Genomic DNA, 23,209 nt, shown 5'->3' with positions numbered 1-23,209 from the left:
ATTCACATCGTAACCTCAGTGACTGCTCTTTGCCTCTAGGAGCCCCCAAGAACGGGCACTGGGGGGGGGGTTGGGTGTATGTGGTACGCAGCAGAAGCATTGTGAACTCTCCCCCCCCCCCCCGGCACAAGTTCCGCCTGACCTTCTGTTCTCGACAAGGGGCAGGAGTGCTGTTCATGCACCAGTACATCTGCTCTCAAGGCAGCCGCAGAAAAAAGCCTCCTCCCCAAACCTTTCACTCGTCCAATTAGAAATGTAAAGCAATTCAGCTTATTCCTGGAAGTGTTACATGGGGTTTTAACCCCCCCCTGTAAAGTGGGTGGGTGAGCAGGTCATGCCTGTTGCAGTTCCCTTACTCTCCAGTTTAACACATCAAGGAATTAACATATTTATAGCTTAACTTCTGGGGCATTTCATCTCTCCCAGCCTGCCCCACCAGACTTCTCAGCTGCTTAAATACTGAAGTGTCGAAGGCACTTGGCGGCACAAATTTAAAACTCTAAAAACTGGCTCAGGCTTTTATCAGATGTGCCTTGAGCTGCGAAGAAGGTGCCTGAGCAGGGAACATCTACTGATGCACACAAGGTACGAAATGTTATCATGTCCCAAGTTGCACCTGGGTCAAACAGCAACTTTAATGTAAAACCATGAGAACTAAGAACAGTGGCGCTTTCTCCCATTCTAGTGTTTTTAAAATTTGTTCTGTGCAGCTTTAAGGTCAGGCTGCAACACAGGATACTTCAGACTTCTCCAACTTGGTGCTCTCTGGAGATGTTGTTGGGACTGCAGCTCCCATCATGCCCAAAACACTGACCATGCCAGGTGGGGCTAAGGAGAGTTCAAAGTGCCTGGAGGTCACCAGGCTGGGGAATGCTGCATTCAATGACACTTCCGCTAGTCATCATGCTCTCCAATTTTCCATCCAGAGCATGCATAAAGCTCTCTTCTATTAGCACTCAGAAAGCTGCCCAACAGGCCTTAGAAGCCACCAGAGTACCTGTTTCGCTCTCAAATCTGGTCCACACAAATGTTGAGGGCTCATCACTGTGCTGAGAAAGTACCACAGAGACTAGTTGTCAGGTCCTCTATCAAAAGCATGAACCTTACGGCTTTTCAGCTGCTCCAGTTCCACTTTGATTGACTAGCCATTACAACAACTTCAGGAGATAATTCAAAACATTCACACGCCTGCAAAAAAACAGCATCTGTACTGAAAGATCTGAGGTGGGAATTGGCATATTTGTAGGGATGAAAGCATGGGATTCTTAAAACATAAAAAGCCCAAGTGCTGACTAAGGTATTCTGAGGCACAGAAAGGCCCCTAGTATTTCCCCCAACATCTCTTTCTCAAGTGTTCCAATGCTACCAACAAGGGTTCTCCTCCGCCTAGCTGGCTGTGACTCCAACATATCAAGGCGACTTTTAAAAAGCAGGAAGGATGGTCTGTCTACTCACCATTATCAAACTCATCGGGGATCTGCAAAGAGAAAGAGAAGGTTGTATAATTCTTTCGACTCCACAGCATGTTTCAAGTCACAAGGCAAGAGCAGAGGGGAAACAGCCTGTGAGTGCGTCTATTTCGCAGTTCATTTATTCTGACCAAGCATAAGTAAGGCTTAGCTACAATTACTATTTTATCTTTTATGTCTTATAACCTCCGCAACAGCTGTACCCACACCATTTTACAGTTTTCGGGCTTCATCGATTGTTTACTTATTACATTTATATTCTGTTCTTCCCCCCGAACAGGAGCCCAGGGAGGCAAACACATCAGCCTTAAAACACAATTTAAAAAAATCACAGCAACACACCTATCCTGAAAGCAAGCAAAGCTAGAGGAAAAATTTTCATGCAAGTGTTTTACTACCTAATTTCAGCTTGTTCAGCCCTATGAAGCAAGAGCCCGGGTGTTCCTATGTTATCAGCAATAAAAGAAAATTGTACAGAGAAGCCCAACCAATTCAAGATTCTGGACCAAGAGGATCCAAATTCCCACCTGGGAACATGCAGCTGCCTTTTACCTTTGATGGGCACCAGAAAACCCTGAAATTGGAAATGCATCTTTATAGACTCATTTGGCCTAGATTCGTTTTATTCATTTAATTTATATACACCCCCTTCATCTGAGGATCACAGGATGATTTACAGTATACAATTACAAAAATACATAGCACAATAACAAACAAAACCATATCCCCCCCCCAGTTTAAAAGGCCATAGATTGCTTAATTCGCCAAAGGCCTGGTAGAAAAGGAACGCTTTCACCTGGTGCCTAAATGTATGTAATGAAGGCCCAAGGCAAGCCTCCTTGGGGAAAGCATTCCACAAACAGGGAGCCACCACAGGAAAGGCCCGTTCCAGTGTTGCCACCTTCTGGACCCCTCGTGGAAGGGGCACATGAAGAAGGGCCTCAAATGATGATTGCAGGGTTTGGGTAGGTTCATATGGAGAGAGGTGGTCCTTGAGGTATTGCAGTGAGAAAGGCTTCTCTCTCACCACAGATCAATATGTGGGTCAATGAGCCATGAGAGATCAAGATAATCTTCAAGGGTGAAGATAGCCCAGGCTGGACATTCGGAAAGGCCACCCGCCTTGCTGCCTCCCCACTGTTAGCTTGATCCAGGGAGGCAATTCTTACATGCTACAGCAGGGGTCAGCAAACTTTTTCAGCAGGGTGCCAGTCCACTGTCCCTCAGACCTTGGGAGGGGCGGACTATATTTTGGGGGAAAATATGAACGAATTCCTCTGCCCCACAAATAACCCAGAGATGCATTTTAAATAAAAGGAAACATTCTACTCATGTAAAAACATGCTGATTCCCAGACTGTCTGTGATTGCGCCTGATCCGGCCCCCGGGCCTTAGTTTGCCTACCCATGCGCTAGAGCTCTGTAGCAGAATGGATGCATACATTGCTCAGGTGTCTCCAACAAGCCAGCCAAATCTCCCCAGTTAAAATGCTCTTGGAACGATGCTGTATAGCAGCGGCACGACTTCCTTCCTTCCTTCCTTAAATGTTTACAGAGCAGCAACTACCTCAGGGATGTGGCAGCTGTGGACAGCGGTTTTGTGCTGGCTGTTCCGCCAATGCAGACGGGTCAGTGGAAAACAGGCAGGGTCAAAATGGGCAACAGGAAGGAAGAGTGGCACACACAGAAAACATGGGTTATTGTTGGGATTTTGTGTGTGTGTGTTTGTGGCGGGGGTGTATTTATTTCCCATAACCCACAGCACCCTTCCAGGAGCAGGGACCTATTTTTAAAAAGGTCAGGCAGGATACAGTAGAGACCCAGACAGGGAGGAAGCTTAGCAAGACAACACTTTGGTACAACACACACACACAGGGGAATTGATATGGCTTAGGGGGGCTTTGTTTGCTCTGCAGAGCTGGTCGAAGCCACAATTTGGGTTCAGGAGTTGCCTTTGCTGCACCTACGCACAGATGCCCTAGGGCAGCCTTCGCCATCCTTGTGTCCGCCAGCTGTCTGGACTTGCATCCTGGTGCTGATGCAAGTTGTAGTCCAAAGGGCACCAGAGTTGGCGAAGGCTGCCCTAGGAAGACAAGAAACAGGATTTTGAAGCAATGGAGGTTTTGTCACGGATTCCGGAGGTGGCATTGAGCAAGTGGCTCTGGAAGTCAGCTGTCCATCGAACAGGACTATTTACTTCTTCTATTGTATAAAGCTCTTACAAATTGTTTCGATCAATGGTGTGAGCTTCCCTGATCTATTGTGTAAAGGCAGGGTATGAAAAGCCTCTCCATTTATATGCCTCTTCCCAATGGAATCTCAATGAAATGGCCAATGGAATCAAATGTAATTAGTGTGAAAGGTACAGAAACAAATCAGACGCTCCTCGATCAATCTCTTTTCTCTTAGTACTTGCTATCACCATTAGAAATATCCCTTAACTCTTTTCAGGCAGCAATTGGTGAGTATTTGGTGATCTCAAGTCACCAAATAGTTGCCACACTGCAGATTTAAGCCCACGTGTAGTTGTTAGAAGGTTGGGTTAGGACCTGGGAGACCAGGGTTCAAATCCCCCCACTCAGCCATGAAGTTCACAGGGTGACCTTGAGCCAGTTACTCCCTCTCAACCTAACCTACCTCACAGGGTTAATGTGGGGATTAATTGAGGAGGGGGAAAGCCATGCGCGCCACCTTAAGCTCTTTGGAGGTAGGAGATAAATGCAATAAATAAATAAATAAATAAATAAATAAATGGCAAATTTGCCCAGCTGTGATGCAAAATGATGCGTTAAATGCCGTAGGGGAAAGGAAACTGCTCTGACCCATTTTTCTTCCTCCAGGTTAGCACAAATTGTCCCTTGTCCAGGTTTGGCACATCCTGATGGGCCCCACCAGTGACAGACACCCAAGCAAAACAAAGGCATCTACAGTATAGCTACTAGTGAGAGTTCAGCCCACTGCCACGAGACTACACTCACAATGTTGAAGGCAACAATGAGCATGTCCGGGGTGCTTCTTTGCATTAACCACAACCAGCCATGACTAGGGGACGTATCCCCAACACCTGACACCTCTGCTTTTAGGAGTCAGCTACCACTTTTGAGTTGGGGGGTATTCCATTTTGTGCTTGACAAAGTAACTTGAGCTTTGGGGCTGCAGCCAAATGGCTCTCACACCTTTAAGCCGTGGCGCTGCATCAAATGGACAGAGCTGCGCTGTGCAATCAATGAAGAGGCTTCAGCAACCTCCACACAGCATGTTTCTATAAACACTGCCCTAATCACCCTGACCCTCATGTGCCCCATGTTTAGATACTATAGAGCCCATGAGCCCCCATTTCAATCACAGATCTCAAGCTCACAGTGCCAACATATTTTTCAAAGGGTAACTATAGCAGGGAGTTCTTTTAGTAATCCTGATTCAACACGAGTCTCAAAAACTGCTTTTGCATTGCCCAGCTCCCTTCCAGGTGTCTGATGGACGATGGGGAGGGACCCACAACTGAGAAAGCCTCTGCCTTCAAGAAGTTCTATGGGCTGGCTTACTCCTTCATGCCCTCTTGCTGCAAGAATAAGGGAGCAGGGAGTGGGTATGTCTTTGTTGTTGTTGTTTAGTTGTTTAGTCGTGTCCGACTCTTCGTGACCCCATGGACCATAGCACGCCAGGCACTCCTGTCTTCCACTGCCTCCCGCAGTTTGGTCAAACTCGTTTGCAGCTTCGAGAACACTGTCCAGCCATCTCGTCCTCTGTCGTCCCCTTCTCCTAGTGCCCTCAATCTTTCCCAACATCAGGGTCTTTTCCAGGGAGTCCTCTCTTCTCATGAGGTGGCCAAAGTATTGTAGCCTCAGCTTCAGGATCTGTCCTTCCAGTGAGCATTTGGGACTGATTTCCTTAAGAATGGATAGGTTTGATCTTCTAGCAGTCCATGGGACTCTCAAGAGTCTCCTCCAGCACAAAAATTCAAAAGCATCAATTCTTCGGTGATCAGCCTTCTTTATGGTCCAGCTCTGACTTCCATACATCACTACTGGGAAAACCATAGCTTTAACTATACGGACCTTTGTCGGGAAGGTGATGTCTCTGCTTTTTAAGATGTTGTCTAGGTTTGTCATTGCTTTTCTCCCAAGAAGCAGGCGTCTTTTAATTTCGTGACTGCTGTCACCATCTGCAGTGATCAAGGAGCCCAGGAAAGTAAAATCTCTCACTGCCTCCATTTCTTTCCCTTCTATTTGCCAGGAGGTGATGGGACCAGTGGCCATGATCTTAGTTTTTTTGATGTTGAGCTTCAGACCATATTTTGCACTCTCCTCTTTCACCCTCATTAAAAGGTTCTTTAATTCCTCCTCACTTTCTGCCATCAAGGTTGTGTCTGTCATCTGCATATCTGAGGTTGTTGATATTTCTTCCGGCAATCTTAATTCCGGCTTGGGATTCATCTAGTCCAGCCTTTTGCATGATGAATTCTTCATATAAGTTAAATAAGCAGGGAGACAATATACAACCTTGTCGTACTCCTTTCCCAATTTTGAACCACTCAGTTGTTCCATATCCAGTTCTAACTGTAGCTTCTTGTCCCACATAGAGATTTCTCAGGAGACAGATGAGGTGATCAGGCACTCCCATTTCTTTAAGAACTTGCCATAGTTTGCTGTGGTCGACACAGTCAAAGGCTTTTGCATAGTCGATGAAGCAGAGGTATATGTCTTTCTGGAACTCTCTAGCTTTCTCCATAATCCAGTGCATGTTTGCTATTTGGTCTCTGGTTCCTCTGCCCCTTCGAAATCCAGCTTGCACTTCTGGGAGTTCTCGGTCCACATACTGCTGAAGCCTGCCTTGTAGAATTTTGAGCATAACCTTGCTAGCGTGTGAAATGAGTGCAATTGTGCGGTAGTTGGAGCATTCTTTGGCGCTGCCCTTCTTTGGGATCGGGATGTAGACTGATCTTCTCCAATCCTCTGGCCATTGCTGAGTTTTCCAAACTTGCTGGCATATTGGGTGAAGCACCTTAACAGCATCATCTTTTAATATTTTAAATAGTTCAGCTGGAATATCATCACTTCCACTGGCCTTGTTATTAGCAGTGCTTTCTAAGGCCCATTTGACTTCACTCTCCAAGATGTCTGGCTCAAGGTCAGCAACCACACTACCTGGGGTGTACGAGACCTCCATATCTTTCTGGTATAATTCCTCTGTGTATTCTTGCCACCTCTTCTTGATGTCTTCTGCTTCTGTTAGGTCCTTACCACTTTTGTCCTTTATTATGGTAATCTTTGTACAATATGTTCCTTTCATATCTCCAATTTTCTTGAACATATCTCTGGTTTTCCCCATTCATTGTTTTCCTCTATTTCTTTGCATTGCCCGTTTAAGAAGGCCCTCTTGTCTCTCCTTGCTATTTTTTGAAAATCTGCATTCAGTTTCCTGTATCTTTCACTATCTCCCTCTCCTTTTGTTTGCCTCCTCTCCTCCGCTATTTGTAAGGCCTCATTGGACAGCCATTTTACTTTCTTGCATTTCCTTTTCCTTGGGATGGTTTTCGTTGCTGCCTCCTGTATAATGTTACGAGCCTCCATCCATAGTTCTTCAGGCACTCTGTCCACCAAATCTAAATCCTTGAACCTGTTCCTCACTTCCACTGTGTATTCATAAGGGATTTGATTTAGATTGTAACTTACTGGCCCAGTGGTTTTTCCTACTTTCTTCAGTTTAAGCTGGAATTTTGCTATAAGAAGCTGATGATCTGAGTCACAGTCAGCTCCAGGTCTTGTTTTTGCTGACTGCATAGAGCTTCTCCATCTTTGGCTGCAGAGAATATAATCAATCTGATTTCTATGCTGCCCATCTGGTGATATCCATGTGTAGAGCCGTCTCTTGTGTTGTTGGAAAAGAGTGTTTGTGATGACCAGCTTGTTCTCTTGACAGAACTCTATCAGCCTTTGCCCTGCTTCATTTTGAACTCCAACTTGCCAGTTGTTCCTTTTATCTCTTGATTCCCTACTTTAGCATTCCAATCCCCTATAATGAGAAGAACATCCTTCTTTGGTGTCATTTCTAGAAGGTGTTGTAAGTCTTCATAGAATGGGTCAATGCCAGTTTCTTCAGCACCGGTAGTTGGTGCATAAACTTGGATTACTGTGATGTTAAAAGGCCTGCCTTGGATTCGTATCGAGATCATTCTATCATTTTTGAGATTGCATCCCAGTAAAGCTTTTGCCACTCGTTTGTTGACTATGAGGGCCACTCCATTTCTTCTACGGGATTCTTGCCCACAGTAACCTTTGTTACTTTTGAAGGCATTACTAGGACACGATTCTCTCCATCTCTTCTTTCCCAGAGTGCCTCCAACCTCTCTGTAGAAAACAAGACCACTTCCTCTTTGGAAAGGAGCCATTCAGACTTGCAAACATCAGATTAAGATCCAAAGAAATGCAACCAGTTCTACATGCCTAAGGATATTTTTAGCAGCCCCACAACCATCGCATGGGCACAGCCTGTGAAACAGTTTGTGGTACACCTGGGGGACGTGTGTGTGTCTGCCTGCTGTTATACATATTATACCTATCTATCTATCTATCTATCTATCTATCTATCTCCTATCATGTCTGCTCCAACTCCTGTTTGCCTCTGAAATAGCTCTCTGGTTCTGAGCCTTGGATATTACTACAATATTGGCTTCTACTGTTTCTTAAAAATTCCAGGGATTTCCCCTCTGCATTTATGCCAAAACTACATAATTGCTTTATTTCCTTTATTAATCTGGACTTAGAATGAAGTACTCTGTACTTCTGTACTCTAGCATGATGAGCACTGCTTCAAAGTTATCTGCAAACATCCAAATTCTGAACAGGATGCAAGTCTTCAGAGCGGTGGGAAAAGGGGGGGGGGGTCAAGTGAGACTGTCTTCTTAAATGGGTCAAAGTTTTGCATGCATGGATTTATCTGCCTAAGGGACTTTGCTTTCCAGGTTGCCAAAGTTCTGGGCTGGTTGAAATTAAGGCCCTGCAAATTATGAATCTTTTTTACTTTACACTTGTAACAGATATTTTCATTGATGCACAGAGCAAAGATGACTCACTGGAAAAGGAGCCCCGCCAGCCCCGCCCAGTTTGAAAGGCTCTATAGCGATGCACCAGCTGTTTTGAGTGCAGCAGAGTCCTTGAAAGCCACAACAGAATGGCTGCAAGCAAGATTTCATTGTTCGCAGACACAGGCGCAGGAGCCCAGCAGCTGCTGACCTGAAATGGGCAAGACCCCCCCCCATGAAAACAATGATCCATTCCTCTAGTCAAACAAGCTGCAGGGACTTGAAACAATCCCACAACGTCTTCGGCACTGACCTGCTCTGGACGCTAGGGCGGCTCTTGGCTTTGTGGATAAGTTGCAAAGGAACTATACCGGGACTGTCCTTGTCAGAGCAGAGGCAGAATCAGGTCCGGAGAAAGGTATCAGTAAGCGCTCTTGGGTGAAACTAATTCAGTCCGTCACTGAACACACACAGTTTAAGAATCACTTTGTTTTGCCTTTCCTCCGGTGTTTGGGATTATGTAAAATAACTGGAAAATGGCAAGGCGAAGGACTTTAAGGCACAGCAAAACTAATCCAGTGTCTAATCTCCCAACTCCCTTTTGTACAGGGCTGTGGAACATTGACTTGGCAGAGCAGGAAACTGGAGCTGATGACTGGGCCCAAGCAGAGAAGTGGCAGCTGTCAGAGGCCCTCCAAGCCCCATTTTTCTTGTACTTTACCAAATGCAACCATTGCTACCAAGTCAGCCCAACTGGGCATATAAATACTGAAGAGCATCCTGGCACTTGCTGGCCCAAGTCAAGCAGCTCCCCAATTCAGATGGCATCCCCAGGGGCACCAGTCTGCATTGTCTGGCTGGGTTTTAGAAGATAGATCTCTATACTGGTTTAAATCCAAGAAGACTCGAGGGATCATAAAGGCTGAGGGATTCACTGAAGTCTGTTGAAGTCATCACACTTCAAATCCCTGCACTTTCAGGGAGCAAATGCACCCTGACACGACTGCTGTGGAACAACTGCGTTTCACAGAATATTCTGGCAATTCTAGGGTGCAAAAACAAAGGACTCACAGGGCTTTTGGCTGCAATGTTTCCCTGCATGAAATGTGAGTATATCCCACAAGAAAACCATCTAGAATGCCCTTCCCCAACCTAGTGCCCCCTCCGATGTTTTGGACTACAACTCCCAGTGCTCGCTGGGGCTGACGGGAGTTGTCATCAAAAATATCTGGAGGGCACCAAGTTGTGGGAAGGCTGTTTTTCAATAATATCTCTCCACGAGCACCTGCTCACTGCAAGAGATAATGTGCAGGGGCAGAGAAGCTGCCTTTCAAAACAAGCTCACACACTACACTACATCGAGGATCCCCATTTGCTTCTAGTGTTGGAGAACACAGTTTGAAAAGCACTGATTAAAGAGTGACGCTCAAGTTGTTTAGTGCTTGTCATTTAGACTGGTGTTCCCCTAGTCGTCTGAATCCACTTTGCAGGACAGGGGTTCCAGGTTCCTTCAAAAGAAAACTAAGACAGAATGTTAAAAGTGCCTCTGTGAGTATACAGAAGGCCAGATAAGCAAAGAAGAACAAGAGAGAGGGTGCAGGATGCTATCCCACTGCAGCCATCCAAGTTGATCCAGAGAAGCAGCAGATGGGACACCTGTATTACACAGACTGGGGTGCATCAGCTAGCAAAAAGCATTCAGATCGGTACTGTATTTTGTTCCCTGGGTTAACCAGTCTCAGCAATTAGGAGAATCTGAGTTTCAGCTCTCTGTGGATGTTTCCACAACCAAACACTTTCCACAGGAATCTCAAAACCAGTTCCATTTGAAAGTTCAACAGTGCCACCTTGAGGATTAGATCTGGAAAAGCACACACCACAGACACCAGGGTTAAATACACACCTGGTTAACAAAAAAGCCTCTTCTACCTTTCTACCTCAACTCATAAGACATCCTTGGAGAAGATGCTAACTTCTTAAACATCAGCTCCAAAATGTTTAGGAGCTGTTAGGACCAAATAGCTCAAAACACTGTGAACAAACTAATCCAAGCCCCTCGGTGCAAGTCTCCAACTTTTAAGCTGCCAAGAGCTAGGAAGTTCTTCTAGCCCTAAGAGATGTGCAAAAATTAAAACAAACAAACAAACAAACAAGCAAACAAACTGTTGGATGTGCAATTCCAGTATGCACAAATATATGGGTTGACCAGGTTCTGAATTTTTTCCAGTTGTGCATCTTGGTGATAAGACACAACAGGAAGCTGGTTTCAAATTCTCTCCATCTTCTTCCTTGCTCTACCTAAAATGTGCTATCTTCTAGCTCCCTCTTTTCTCAACTGTCACAAAGCTTCCCACCTTCCAAGTTTCATCTGGACCCATAAGCCTTTTTTTTTTCAAGATATCCGTACTGAGATATTTTTGGAACTCACCAGAATGAACCTAGTTTTGCATTTTGTTTAAAACCAGAAGCTGGAAGATCAATGTGCACATGAAGTCTTGAAGAGTGACAAAGGAAATTTGTAATAAAAAAAAGATCAAGAAACTGCCTTCTGCAAATCCACACTTCCCAGAGAAGGAAGAAAAAGAACAGTGTGGGAAAGAGAGGCAGATCAAAGGCCAGCCCCATTTTACAGCCACTTAGGCAAAGATGTCCAGACAAAGCAGGTCCCCCTGAAGATCCTCTTGCACCCAGGCGATGCCATGCGACTTGCAGGAAGCTGTGAAGTGTGCCAAGGCCTTTGGAGAAAACACATTTGCTCCAGCACCGGCAGCCCCAAGCCTCATTGCGGCCATTCACATGAATGTGACAGGCAGCCTAAAAAGGGCTATTAACAAAACCAAAGGGGTTTTATTATGGCTCAAGAACAGCAGGTAAGGGAAAAGACACACAAATACCTTTTGAGAAAGGCAGGCACACAACCACTTCAAAGCATGGCAATCCCCCAATATCTCCATAGAAATTTCAGCTGTGAAAACCCTCAACTCTGCATCCCCTGTATCAGCTTGGCAGATACCATGCTCCCCGAGGACATTCCTATAAAGGGAATTTTGCTATCATCTTACAGCTGTGCCCATTTCCAACTTATTCTACTCCAGCAGCCATCACCAACATTTTGCAGGAAGCCTGAGTGTAAAGCGTGAGTTCAAGGAGAATGGAGCTGCCCTCTGGGGACTCTGGTGCTCAGAGGCACATTTCACTGAACACGAAAAGTAAATTTAGGTATCATGGTTAAGAGCCACAATGCAGATCAAAACCACATAAAATGGCCCTTTTGAAAGCAATGATCAAGTCCTCTGACAACATCATGCATGATGCTAGGGGCAATTGCAGCAACTCCTTTCCTTCACTTAGAAAGGAAAGAAGCAAGGCATAGGCAAAAGAGGCTTGCATTCTGAGACTCCCCCCACCCCAGCATACACACTTATAACACACACCTCTGCAAAAGAGGGCAATTGTGCCCGGAAGGCCCTTGTTAGCACAAATGATCAAAAGCAGTAAGCTGGCATGTGCCAGCAATAAGCCGACCTGCTGCCTACAAAGTGAGAAGGAATTTGTGGAAGCATGAAAGGAGCGTGTTAGCATCAATTGAAGGAGGTAGGTGGAGGGAAGGGAAGAAAGAAGGGCCATTCACCTGGGAGAACTCTTTGCAAAGGAATATTGCAGGCAACTTCCCCAAGACAATTTAGCTGCTGTTTACAGCACAGTGAGAAGTGACAGCTTTGTCTTGAACATCAAAAGCTGCCCAGTTATGGAAAGGCAATAAGGAAGTCTTACCCACAGTTCAAAACAGTTAATTTGGGTATGTGACATGCAAGACCACTAGCACTTCACACCTCCTTCCCTCAAGAGCACTCAAGGCTTGTGCTGCATATCAAAAGAGAGTAGACAGCCCTAATCAGCCTCCTTGAAATGGTTACAGAAGGGTACTAGTGTAGAAAGCAGAGATATTCCCCCACCCCACATGAAAAGCTATGTAGGGTGAACCATTTTTTTTTACAAAGCACCAATAATTAAGAAGTTTTGATAAAAAACCCACCACAAACTGTAACCTAATTTCCAAGCTTTGTAATATGTTAATTCAAAAAGCCTGCCCACTTACATAGGAGTAAGCTCCAGTCTGACCAAACTTATGTAAGAATGAACAGTTAAAAAGCTGTAACCTCCACAAACACATTTGAACTCAAGGTACCCAAATTAATTGCACTTGCCAAAAGAATCCACTTATTGTCCGATCATGTTAAAGGGGTGGGGGCTACAAAAAAGAGGCCCATGGAACAGGGTCCTTCAGACAGATATGATGTAACCCTTAACCACCGTCTGAAGCAGGTATAGCTGTTGTGCGATAACCTTGCTTTGCTCCAGGTGTTCAATAACAAGCAAATAAACCCAATAGTTTACAGAAGATTGCAGTGAACTTTATATACTAAGATTTTCCCATCCAGACTCCTACAAGAGATGAAGGAAGCAGACCAGGAAAGAATTGTTTTGCCTATGTTCCCGCTCCTCTCACCAGCAGTGAAATCTCAGAGGAGACATGTAATAAACCCACAAATGGGCTGTAGCAGGAGGCTTTTCATCAATTAGCCCAATTAAGGCAATCATTTCCAAAGGGATGCGTTAGGGAGCAAAGGGAGCCAGTAAAAGCCACAGTTGAATATGCAGAGCTACCCAGCCTAAGCTCCCAGGACAACAGGTAGCACAAACTCCCACCAGCAAGGCCCATTCACACATCCATGGCAACATGTGCCTGCTACAATAAGGACCACAAAACATTTATGGGAACCTGGCTTCAGACTTCTCCCCACAGCCTCTTGCTGGTCTCAGGGCTGAGTCATAGTGGAACAGGAAGCAGCCACCCACGTCTTTTTTTGGTGGCATAAAAGGGACTTGGAAAAGGTGGGGACTTGGCTCAGGCTAGCTTATATCCTGTGCTTAATGAAGAAACATATGTTCGCTTTGCTCAAAGTTATGCTTGCCTGGTTTGCTGATATAGTTTGTTCAGGATCAGAGCCGACGCAAGTGAGAGAGCCTGGAGTGGCAAGAGACATTTCAGAATGGGTGGCAGGAAAGGTATGCTGCAGGGGGCAGATGATAATACCAGGAAGGAGAGAGAAATAACTGGGAGTGCAGAAGCACTGGTGCCAAAAACTGAAATGGTATTGGAGGCTTGGGAGTGTCTTTTATCAACTCGCTGCAACCCTTTGGATTAATGAAATGCATTATATCTGTTGGATCACCTCTGAAAGCAGTCTAGAAACCTCAACTGGTCAAGAGCAACAAGATTGTTAAGTGGAGCTGGTTGATATGATATGATCAAATCACATCCAGTCCAGTTCTTTACCATCTACTTTGGCTTCCAATACATTTCCAGGCCCAGTTCAACATAGGAAGTTGCCTAATACCGAGGCAGATCAGCAGTGCAGTATCATCTACACGGACTGGGAGCAGCTGGGGGATCTTTCCCAGCCTTACTTGGGGATTGAACATGGAATCGTCTGCATTCAAGGGATGTGTTCTACCTTTAAGCTATGACCCTTTTCATTATGCTAGCGGTATTAGCCTTGGGGCTGGGTTACTTCATGGATTGCCTCCTTCCATATTAACTATCTTAATATCTTCTGAGGGCTTTGTTTGGGGGCCTTCATCAAATGAGGTCTAGTGGGTGACTACTAGAGATATGGCTATTTCAGCAAACACCACAGCAGTGATGGAATGCCCTCTCCATCAAGGTTGCAGCCTCATTTTCCCAGGCTTTTCAAGCTTGAGTTCGTGTGTGTGTGCTTTTAAGGTATTTTATACTGTTGCTATTCCACTGCAAGTTTTGAACCTTGATTTACTCTGCTTCTGGTTTTACTCTGTTTTAGAGTGATGCTTGTTTTAGTTTGTATAGTAAACCATCCTGGGAACTGGGCAGTATATAAAATCTGTAAATATTTAAAATTAAATACATCACTTCCTGGCAGACCTGCCCCCCCCCCAGCAGTGCAATGAATTCTGAAAATTTACATGTTCAAGGCTGAGCCCTGCTTGTCAGCAACGAGTTTACTGGAGAGCTATTAGGAGCTGGGGAGAATGAGGTGGAAGGCCTTACAGGATGCCCTTAAGGGCTGCCAGTCCATGTCTTACTCTATGCCTCTCACTTGATTTATGAGCTGAAAACTATGAGGGCCACCTGCCCCTCCTGATGGGTCCAGATTTGACCGTGGGGCCTCCAGTTGTTGATTTGTAGGCTGGAGGGTTCTTGCCATTTCACAGCATACTACAATGATTAAAATGCTTCCGGAAACAAAGAAAGACGTGTATATTTTGGCACGCTTTTCTGGGTGGATTAAAAGGTTTCTGCCTTGGACGCTCATTCTGTATTGCTTTTAAAACTTGTATTTAGTTGCTTTTCAGTACAGTTTTGTAACTACTGTATCTTTAGCTGTGTTTTTTTTTAACAACATGGTTCCTTCCAACTCTACAATTCTTTGATTCTCCTTTTGTAAATTGCCTTAAACTCATAAAAAGGGTGAGCCATAAACATAAATAAATAAAGCTGAATATAGGCACGAAAGACCTGAGCCCATTGCATGGCACTGGAAAAGCAACACAGCCTAATATTCTATTATTTATTATTATTATTATTATTATTATTATTATTATTATTATTATTATTATTATTAACAACCACCCTTGATCCACAGATCTCAAAGAACGTGACAACCAGTAAATTCTCTGGGTGCTGAGAAATGCTATAGAAATAGCAGTGCACTTTACTGCCACCACTCATGAAAACTGTACACAAACTACTCCCATCTTCTACACGAGGGGCAACCAGAATCATGCTGCTGGCCTCCAATATTCTATAGCTTGCTTATTTACTCAGTTTTTTAAAATGTAAAGAAACCCCTGACCATTAGGTCCAGTCGCGGGCGACTCTGGGGTTGCGGCACTCATCTCGCTTTACTGGCTGAGGGAGCCGGTGTACAGCTTCCGGGTCATGTGGCCAGCATGACAAAGCCGCTTCTGCAGAACCAGAGCAGAACCTTAGCAGGCATAGCTGCCAAGTTATCCCTTTTTAACAGGGATTTTCCCTTATGCTGAATAGGCTTCCTCGCGAGAAAAGGGAAAACTTGGCAGCTATGTTAGCAGGTACAGTAATAAGTTTAACGGTCTGCCAAGTTTAACCTTCACTCTGTTAATGGCTGGCCCTAAGGCAAGGCGCCAGGGGGGCGCTGCGCTGCTCTGCCTGTGCGGCAGCCGTGCTACACCCACGCGGCAGCTGCGCTCGGAAACAGCCCCCCCCCCGCCGGAGGGATAGTTCGCGCCACGGCGCCAGCTATGCTTAAGACGGCCCTGACTCTGTTGCAAAATTGATATACCTTAGCATTCAGTAGTCAACTGCACAGCAAATTTCAAGCCCACAGTGACCCCTAGTGGCAGACACCTAACAAGTCAAAGACTCAGGAAAGAAACAGCTTACCTTGACACCATGCTCATCCACCGAATTGCTACCTGCCACCAAAAACAAAACAAAACAGGTCACTTTGCATCATTTCACAGAATGGTGTGTTACAACATCCAAGAAGTAAATATAATACCAATTCAGTAAGAATAAAGGGTGTTATTTCAGTATCATATTGTAACCTTACTGGCAAGTAGAAGAAGAGAGGAATAAGGTCCTTCATTTACCAGTCAGAGGAGAGAGATAACCATCTGAAAACATAGATCATATTTCAGGAAATATCAGAGTGATTCCATGGGGAATTCTTCACTGTTACCGAACTCCTATGTCAGTTGTGATCCAATAAGGGCCCCCATGCTTTCTGCAAGAAATATTGATTTGCTTACAGCAACTGGAGCTCCTCTGTTACTGCCACTTTTAGAGCTCAACCCAAGATAAACAAGAGACTATCACAATTACTCCAATTACATGTCAAACTATATCCACACCGGCCATTTTAAGAACGTTAAGCGTTTTTCAAAAATTGTTTGTTAGGCAAGTGGGCACATAACGCGCCAACCATTTCTGTTGTTTTCTATAGGGAAAATCCCAGTGTGTTCCTGATAGCCTGGCATTTCCCTACCATGTATCTACACTGACAGGATCCCTTCCCTCTTACCCTGCCTCATATTTTCCTCTGCCTCTGATCTATCCTACTGCCTTAATTGCCGCCAGTTTTGGAACCAGTTCCCACTCCCTCTCCCCTTGCATAAGAGGGCCAAGCTGAACAACATGGTGAAGCCTCCTCCTCTGGTGCAGCTGCTGCTGCCTTCCTCCTCCTGCTCTTCCCGCCTCTGGTGCCAGGGACGTGGTCAAGGCCGAGAGAGAAGTCACTTCTGAGCCCTGAGCTGTCACTGCTGCCGCCCCTGAGTGGAAAGCGCCTGAGAGAGCATGTTGGAGCCCAGCCTGCAGAGCACCAGCCGGGCTGAAGAAGAGGGCAATGACTGCTGCTGGGGCTGAGTGAATGGATCTTGTCAGTGCAGTGAGTGCTGGAGGAGGTGGTGTTGCTGCTCCCAGTCCTAGCTTCAGCCCCCCCCCCAATCCCATCTCCCTGATAAATCTGCAGAGTGTATAGCAAGGTTTATGTGTAATTCTTTATGTGCTGATATTTTCAGATAGCGGGACCTGCATGTATTGCATTGACCAGCACAGGCTTTTTGACTGTTGAATCTGTCCCCACCCCACCTTTGGAGGCGTGGAATTACTGCTGAATCTTCCAGCAGTAATTAGAATCAGATTTGGGGAATTTGCAGCAGAAATTGTAAACTGTCTTTTGTCAAGCAAACCCTCCCAGTGAGAAGTCTTCATGACCAGACAACCAGCCACTTATGCAGGCAGGGAAGACACAGCCAGGCCACAAGCTCTTCACAGCAGAGAGCAATGCTCTCCTGGCAAGGCTATACAACCCCCCAACTTGAAATCCACAGAACCTCCAACCCACGCTGTATCGCTGAAAGAACAGAAACATGAACCAGGAATTTCCACAATACAGATCAGCTGGAAGACACCTGTCAAAGTGAGTAAGAGGTGGAACCAGGGGCATACCCAGGATCAAAACTAGGGGGGGGGAGGGGGGGCCAAGGCACGGGAGGGGAGGGGTCAGAAGGGGGAGTGGAGGTTGTGTGCGCCTCAGAGACGTTTCCCTCCCACAAGAGGGCCGTTTAAGTGTGGGAGGGAAACATAGAATCATAGAATCATAGAGTTGGAAGAGACCACAAGGGCCATCCAGTCCAATCCCCTGCCAAGCAGGAAACACCATCAAAGCATTCTTGACATATGCCTGTCAAGCCTCTGCTTAAAGACCTCCAAAGAAGGAGACTCCACCACACTCCTTGGTAGCAAATTCCACTGCCGAACAGCTCTTACTGTCAGGAAACGTCTCTGAGGCGCACACAACCTCCACTCCCCCTTCTGACCCCTCCTTGCTTGCAAGGCAGCCCCCTGCCTCCCGCTCGCCCCTCAAGGAGGAGAAGAAGAAACCTCAGAAATGTAACTCGGAAGGCGGCTGCAGCGGGAAGCTGCCAAGGCAGGAACTATATAAAAAAAAATCCTTCCAGTAGCACCTTAGAGACCAACTAAGTTTGTCATAGGTATGAGCTTTCGTGTGCATGCACACTTCTTCAGATACCAACCTACTTGTAAGTAAGGCAGGAACTGTAACGCAAAGCGGGAGGCCCGGGCGCAGGGAAGTGTCTGCCAGGGGCCACCCTCGCGGTCTGTGCTGGGCAGGGGCTGGTGCCTGTTGCTCTGCCCAGTGCCCACCTGGCCTGGCGCAGCGGTGGGTCCTGGAAAGGCGCCGGGGTTTACCGGGGCTCTTCTCCCGTGGCGGGCTGAGGATCGCGGCCGGGGGAGAGGTGAGGAGGCGGCGCCGGATACCGGTGCAGCTGCGGATGCTGCCCTGGGCATTTCCGGCGAGGGGGGGAGGAGGCGGAGGAAGTAGAAGAAGAAATAAGTGGGGAGAGGGAGGGAGCTGCTCGCCCGCCTGCCTGGGAGCTCGCCTTGCACCTTGGCACGAGGGCCGCTGGACATCGGAGAGGCTGAGGATATTTATATTCTGCAGCGTTTATCCCTCTCCTTTGTGAATCTTCCTTCTCCGCCGTGGCGAACGAGGCAGGCACGCTGCAGCAGAACCGAGCGGAGCACAGCTGAGCGCTTCCCTCCCTGCCGGGTCATAACCATTTAAATTTTTTTGCTTTTTTTTTGCTTCTGGGGGGGCAGCTGCCCCGCGCTGGGTACGCCCATGGGTGGAACCGCCCCCCCCTTCCCAATAGTACCGTACTGATAATGGGATTGGGGATGCAGTCTCAACGCAACATATACTTATTTATATATATGTAACATATATTATATAAGCAAGCACATTTAAAAGGTCGTAGACTGTTTTTTTATTTATTTTTAGAGTATACCATAAAGAACAACCATTGCTTTCAGTGGATGAATACAAACTCACCAAAGATGTAAATAATTGCTACGCCACTGCCAGCTCCCATGAGCCCTGCTATCCTGAGGACCATCTTCTTTGCATAGGCAGTATTTTCCTTCTGCTTCTTCTCTTGCTGCTCATCAGAACTTTTTCCATCTTCACCTTCTGCTGACTAGAGAGAGAAACAAACACATATGGAAATAAATGGCTTCCTAAAACTGCAGGAACCTATTTTTCCTGTTTAAGTAGCCATGGCCAGGGTATAAAAAGGTAAAGGGGCCCCTGACCATCAGGTCCAGTCGTGTCCAACTCTGGGGTTGCGGCGCTCATCTCGCTCTATAGGCCGAGGGAGCCAGCGTTTGTCCGCAGAGTTTCCGGGTCATGTGGCCAGCATGACAAAGTTGCTTCTGGCGAACCAGAGCAGCGAACGGAAACGCTGTTTACCTTCCTGCCGGAGCGGTCCATATTTATCTACTTGCACTTTGATGTGCTTTCGAACTAATTTAACAAACCAATTTTGATAATGTTTCTTGCTTGTCTGGATGGGAGGTGAACAAGTGTCTGTAGAACCCTCCGACTTTTGCACATCTGAAGCAGCCTACGTACAAAGGTAAATGTCATATCCCTTTCTCTACCACTTTTGCATCTGGTTCCGCCCACCACTTGAACGTGGTCCCCACAAGTAAATTTGCCCCTTTATGTGAAAAAGGTTCCCCACTCCTGATTTAAGAATAATGCTTCTGCCCTTCAGAATCATTGCTTATCCAAATAAAGATGAATCAGCTAAAACCCATTAAGTCAACTAAGAATTCATTAATGAGATGACAGGTCACAATGACTGTTATTGAAAAATTCCACAGGATTGCCATGTTAAAGTCTGTTACAGCAAACACAACTGAATCTCAGAACATCTACCCTGCTGTCAAAATGAACTCTGGTCCGTTAAACCTAATTCCATATACAAACCAGTCAGCCTTAAGGTGTTTTTATAGGACTCTCTTGACATACTAATGAAAGAGGGTATGTAAATTTAACAAATAACAGGACCTGGGGGAGGGGAAGACTAGGGGGCAACGGTGGAGCATGTGCTCAGCCTGCAGAAGACCTTGGGGGTCGGAGCCCAGTATTTCCCAGTCGGAAGAACCAGGCCTTTGGGCTGATTAACATCCAATGGGTGCCCTTTTAAAATGTGTTGGGAGGGGGTAACTGGGTTGTTTTCGTTTTTATGTTGATTGTGCATTTCATGTTTTTGTATTGTGATTTTATCTTGTGAGGGGAGAGACTTCATCAGGCAAGGCCTTCTTCCACCTGCCTTGCCCCACCCTCCAGTCTCTGCTTCTCAATTTGTGTGGTATTATTTTATGCACTGTGACATGCCGTTAATTTACTGACTGTAATTTAGAAATTAATTACTGTGATATGTTAAGAGTGGGATTCTGTTTCATTTTCATATACTGATATTATTCTTCTATATGCTATTCTAACGATGGTTGAATGTTACTTTATTTGATGTTCAGCTGCTTAAAGTTATGTTTTATTATCACATTTTGCATTGGATTGTTACAAGGTGTACATTCTTTGTTGTTTCTTCAGCTTGCAAACCGCCTTGGGTATTGTAAGAGAGAAAGACGGTATACGAATTAAAAGGAATGATGATGATAGGGTGGTATATAAATTTATTAACAACAACAATAATAATGATAAGAACCAGCAGGAGAAGGCTACTCTCCCCCAGGGGCCGCCGCGGGCGGGCGGGCGCGCTGATCCGTCTTGCAGGGCAGCCGCCGACATCACGAGACCCCTCCTCCCTCATCCGGGGACCCTCCCTGGCCCCGCCCACTCGCCTCACCTGCTGCTGCTGCTTGACAGCGTCCCTCAGAATGGCCTCCGTCAGCCCCACCCCGACCGCCTGAGGGGGCGCCTGAGGAGGGAACCCCCCGCTCAGCGCTCGCCCGGGCACCGCCCAGGCGCCTCGCCGCTTCCACCGCCGGCAGCACCGCCCGCCAGGGCCGCCGCCGCCCTCCTGCAGTGCCCGCAGCCCGCCCACCAGAGCCGCCGCGGACAAGGCGCGAGCGGCCGCCACAACCGCCGCCATCTTTCCTCGCGCTGCACTGAGCGGCGCATGCGCCGGGCTCGGCCAATCAGGCTAAAGGAATCAGAGAGGGCGGGGGGGAGAGGAGTAGGACTGAGGATGCTCTCCAGCCAATCAGAGGTGAGAAAGGCCAGAAGTGGCGCCCGCTCTCCCCCCGTTTTACGTTTCTGCCTTGGTCCCGCCCAGCGCTGGCCAATCCGCCGACGTTTCCCACGGTTGCCCGCCCACCTGTCGGCCCTCGGCCAATCACGCGTCCCACTCAATGGCCGGGTGTTTTCTTTTTTAAAAAAAAAATCTCTTCAGGGCGGGAACTCCGAGCGGACAGCGTGCCGCGTTGCCCAATGGGAGGGGGAAACTAGGCGGGACGACGATCAGAGCACCTTTCTTATTGGTTAAGAGGCGGAAGCGGGCTTTTCCTGTCTGTACACCGATTGATGCGCCGCAGGGGGGGGGGGGCAGCTGCAGGCAGGAAACGGTGGCCGCCAAGGTTAAAGGGGCAGAGCACGTGCGCGGCCCCTACCTTCGTCTAAGCCCAAAATGGTCCTACCCACCTCGTCACCCATCATGAGGTCACAAGCTCTCATTGCTTTTTTGAATACTGCCTCCTGCAGTGCTGGCCGCCAACTTTGATGGATTTAAGAGGGTTAGACAAATTCATGGAAAGAGTTATTGATAGCTCTGTTCTGCCTCCACAATTGAGGAAGCAGTGTTTCCTAATGCCAGTTGGTGGAGCCCACAGGAGGGGGAGGACTCCTGTGCCAGTCTGGTCCTGGCTTGCAGTTTTCCCACAGGCATCTGGGAACAGGATGCTGAGCTCTATGGGCCACCGCAGGCTCCTATCTACACAACCAATACCCAAGGATATGTCTGCCTAACAAAGTTTTATTGCAAATATTTGCATTGGTCATTCACTTAGCTTTTTGTACTGGCACCAACTCCTTTTCTCTCTTTGGAAGGTTGCAAATGGTGACTGACCCATTGTCAGTCAATGCGAAATAGGTTTATGACCTTATCTCCTATGTTCACACATTCTAATCAGTACACTAAACTGGAACCTACTCTAAAAGGTGTTGGCATGCCCAGGACTCAAATCACAGTAAAGGTAAAGGGACCCCTGACCATTAGGTCCAGTCGCGGACGACTCTGGGGTTGTGGCACTCATCTTGCTCTATAGGCCAAAGGAGCCAGTGTTTGCCCACAGTCAGTTTCCGGGTTATGTGGCCAGCATGACTAATCTGCTTCTGGAGAACCAGAGCAGCGCATGGAAACGCTGTTTACCTTCCCGCTGGAGCGGTACCTATTTATCTCCTTGCATTTTGACGTGCTTTCCAACTGCTAGGTGGGCAGGAGCAGGGACCGAGCAACAGGAGCTCACCCCGTCACAGGGATTCAAACCACCGACTTTCTGATCGGCAAGCCCTAGGCTCAGTGGTTTAGACCACAGTGCCACAATCATAGAACTGTAGAGTTGGATGGGACCTAAAGGGTCATCCAGTCCAACCCCCTGTAATGCTGATATCTCAGCTGAAGCATCCCTGACAGATAAGCATCTAACCTCTGCTAATAAACCTCCAGGGAAGGAGAGCCCACAACTTCCCAAAGGAGGGTGTTCCACTGTTGAACATCTCTTACCCAGGGGGGTAAGGGGGGCCTACCAGGGCAGAAAATGGCAGGGAACTCTTGCCCTTCCAGCTCAGGCATGATATGGGACTGCAGTAGAATCTGTGCAAGAGACACACCAAGACTTGTTCTTGTACCGTGGTAAGTCTTTTACACCTTGACTACACCATTGAAGGTGGGAGCCAGAGAGTTGCTGTGGTGGCTAGCTCAGCCCATGATCAATAAATGCAGAAGACAAGACTGGCATGAGGTCTACAGACACCATTTTGATAGAACTCAACTAAGAAAACCCCCAGCAGGTTATTACACTGAGAAAACCTAGGCGGAAAAGCAGTCTTCTCAGCCTAACTGCAACATGAAATGTCACCTGCTCTGAACTCAGGAGGGTCTCTCCCCTGGTATTAAGCATAAACAGCTTTTAACACTCCAGGAGGGTTAAAAAGAAGAAGAAAACTGCAATCTCTTTTCTAGGAAACCTAGCTCCAGAAAAAAGGAATGAATAGCTTTAAAAGAAGACGATACAAAACTCATGGAAAATAAAAACGTCAATGGCTAGTAGCCATCCTCTGCCTCCACGGTCAGAAGCTGCAATGCTT

At 46.8% G+C, this 23,209-nt stretch overlaps 1 protein-coding gene across 1 annotated transcript in view; it reads right to left on the bottom strand.

The window, feature by feature from the left end:
* The window catches only part of TIMM50 (translocase of inner mitochondrial membrane 50), a 37,464-nt gene extending 16,450 nt beyond the window's left edge, over positions 1-21,014 (bottom strand). The window contains exons 1-4 of the mRNA XM_060275460.2: positions 20,751-21,014; positions 18,929-19,073; positions 15,958-15,989; positions 1,456-1,477 (exon numbers count right to left, since the gene is read on the bottom strand). Of these exons, the coding sequence (XP_060131443.1) occupies positions 1,456-1,477; positions 15,958-15,989; positions 18,929-19,073; positions 20,751-20,996 (445 nt within the window). The 5' untranslated portion in view covers positions 20,997-21,014. The remainder of the gene's footprint in view (positions 1-1,455; positions 1,478-15,957; positions 15,990-18,928; positions 19,074-20,750) is intronic.
* Between the last annotated feature and the right edge of the window lie 2,195 nt (positions 21,015-23,209).

Source organism: Zootoca vivipara, chromosome 6 (genome assembly GCF_965207765.1).
Source record: "Zootoca vivipara chromosome 6, rZooViv2.hap1.1, whole genome shotgun sequence".
NCBI classification, from domain to species: domain Eukaryota; kingdom Metazoa; phylum Chordata; class Lepidosauria; order Squamata; family Lacertidae; genus Zootoca; species Zootoca vivipara.
This window is presented reverse-complemented; position numbering and strand designations above follow the sequence as displayed.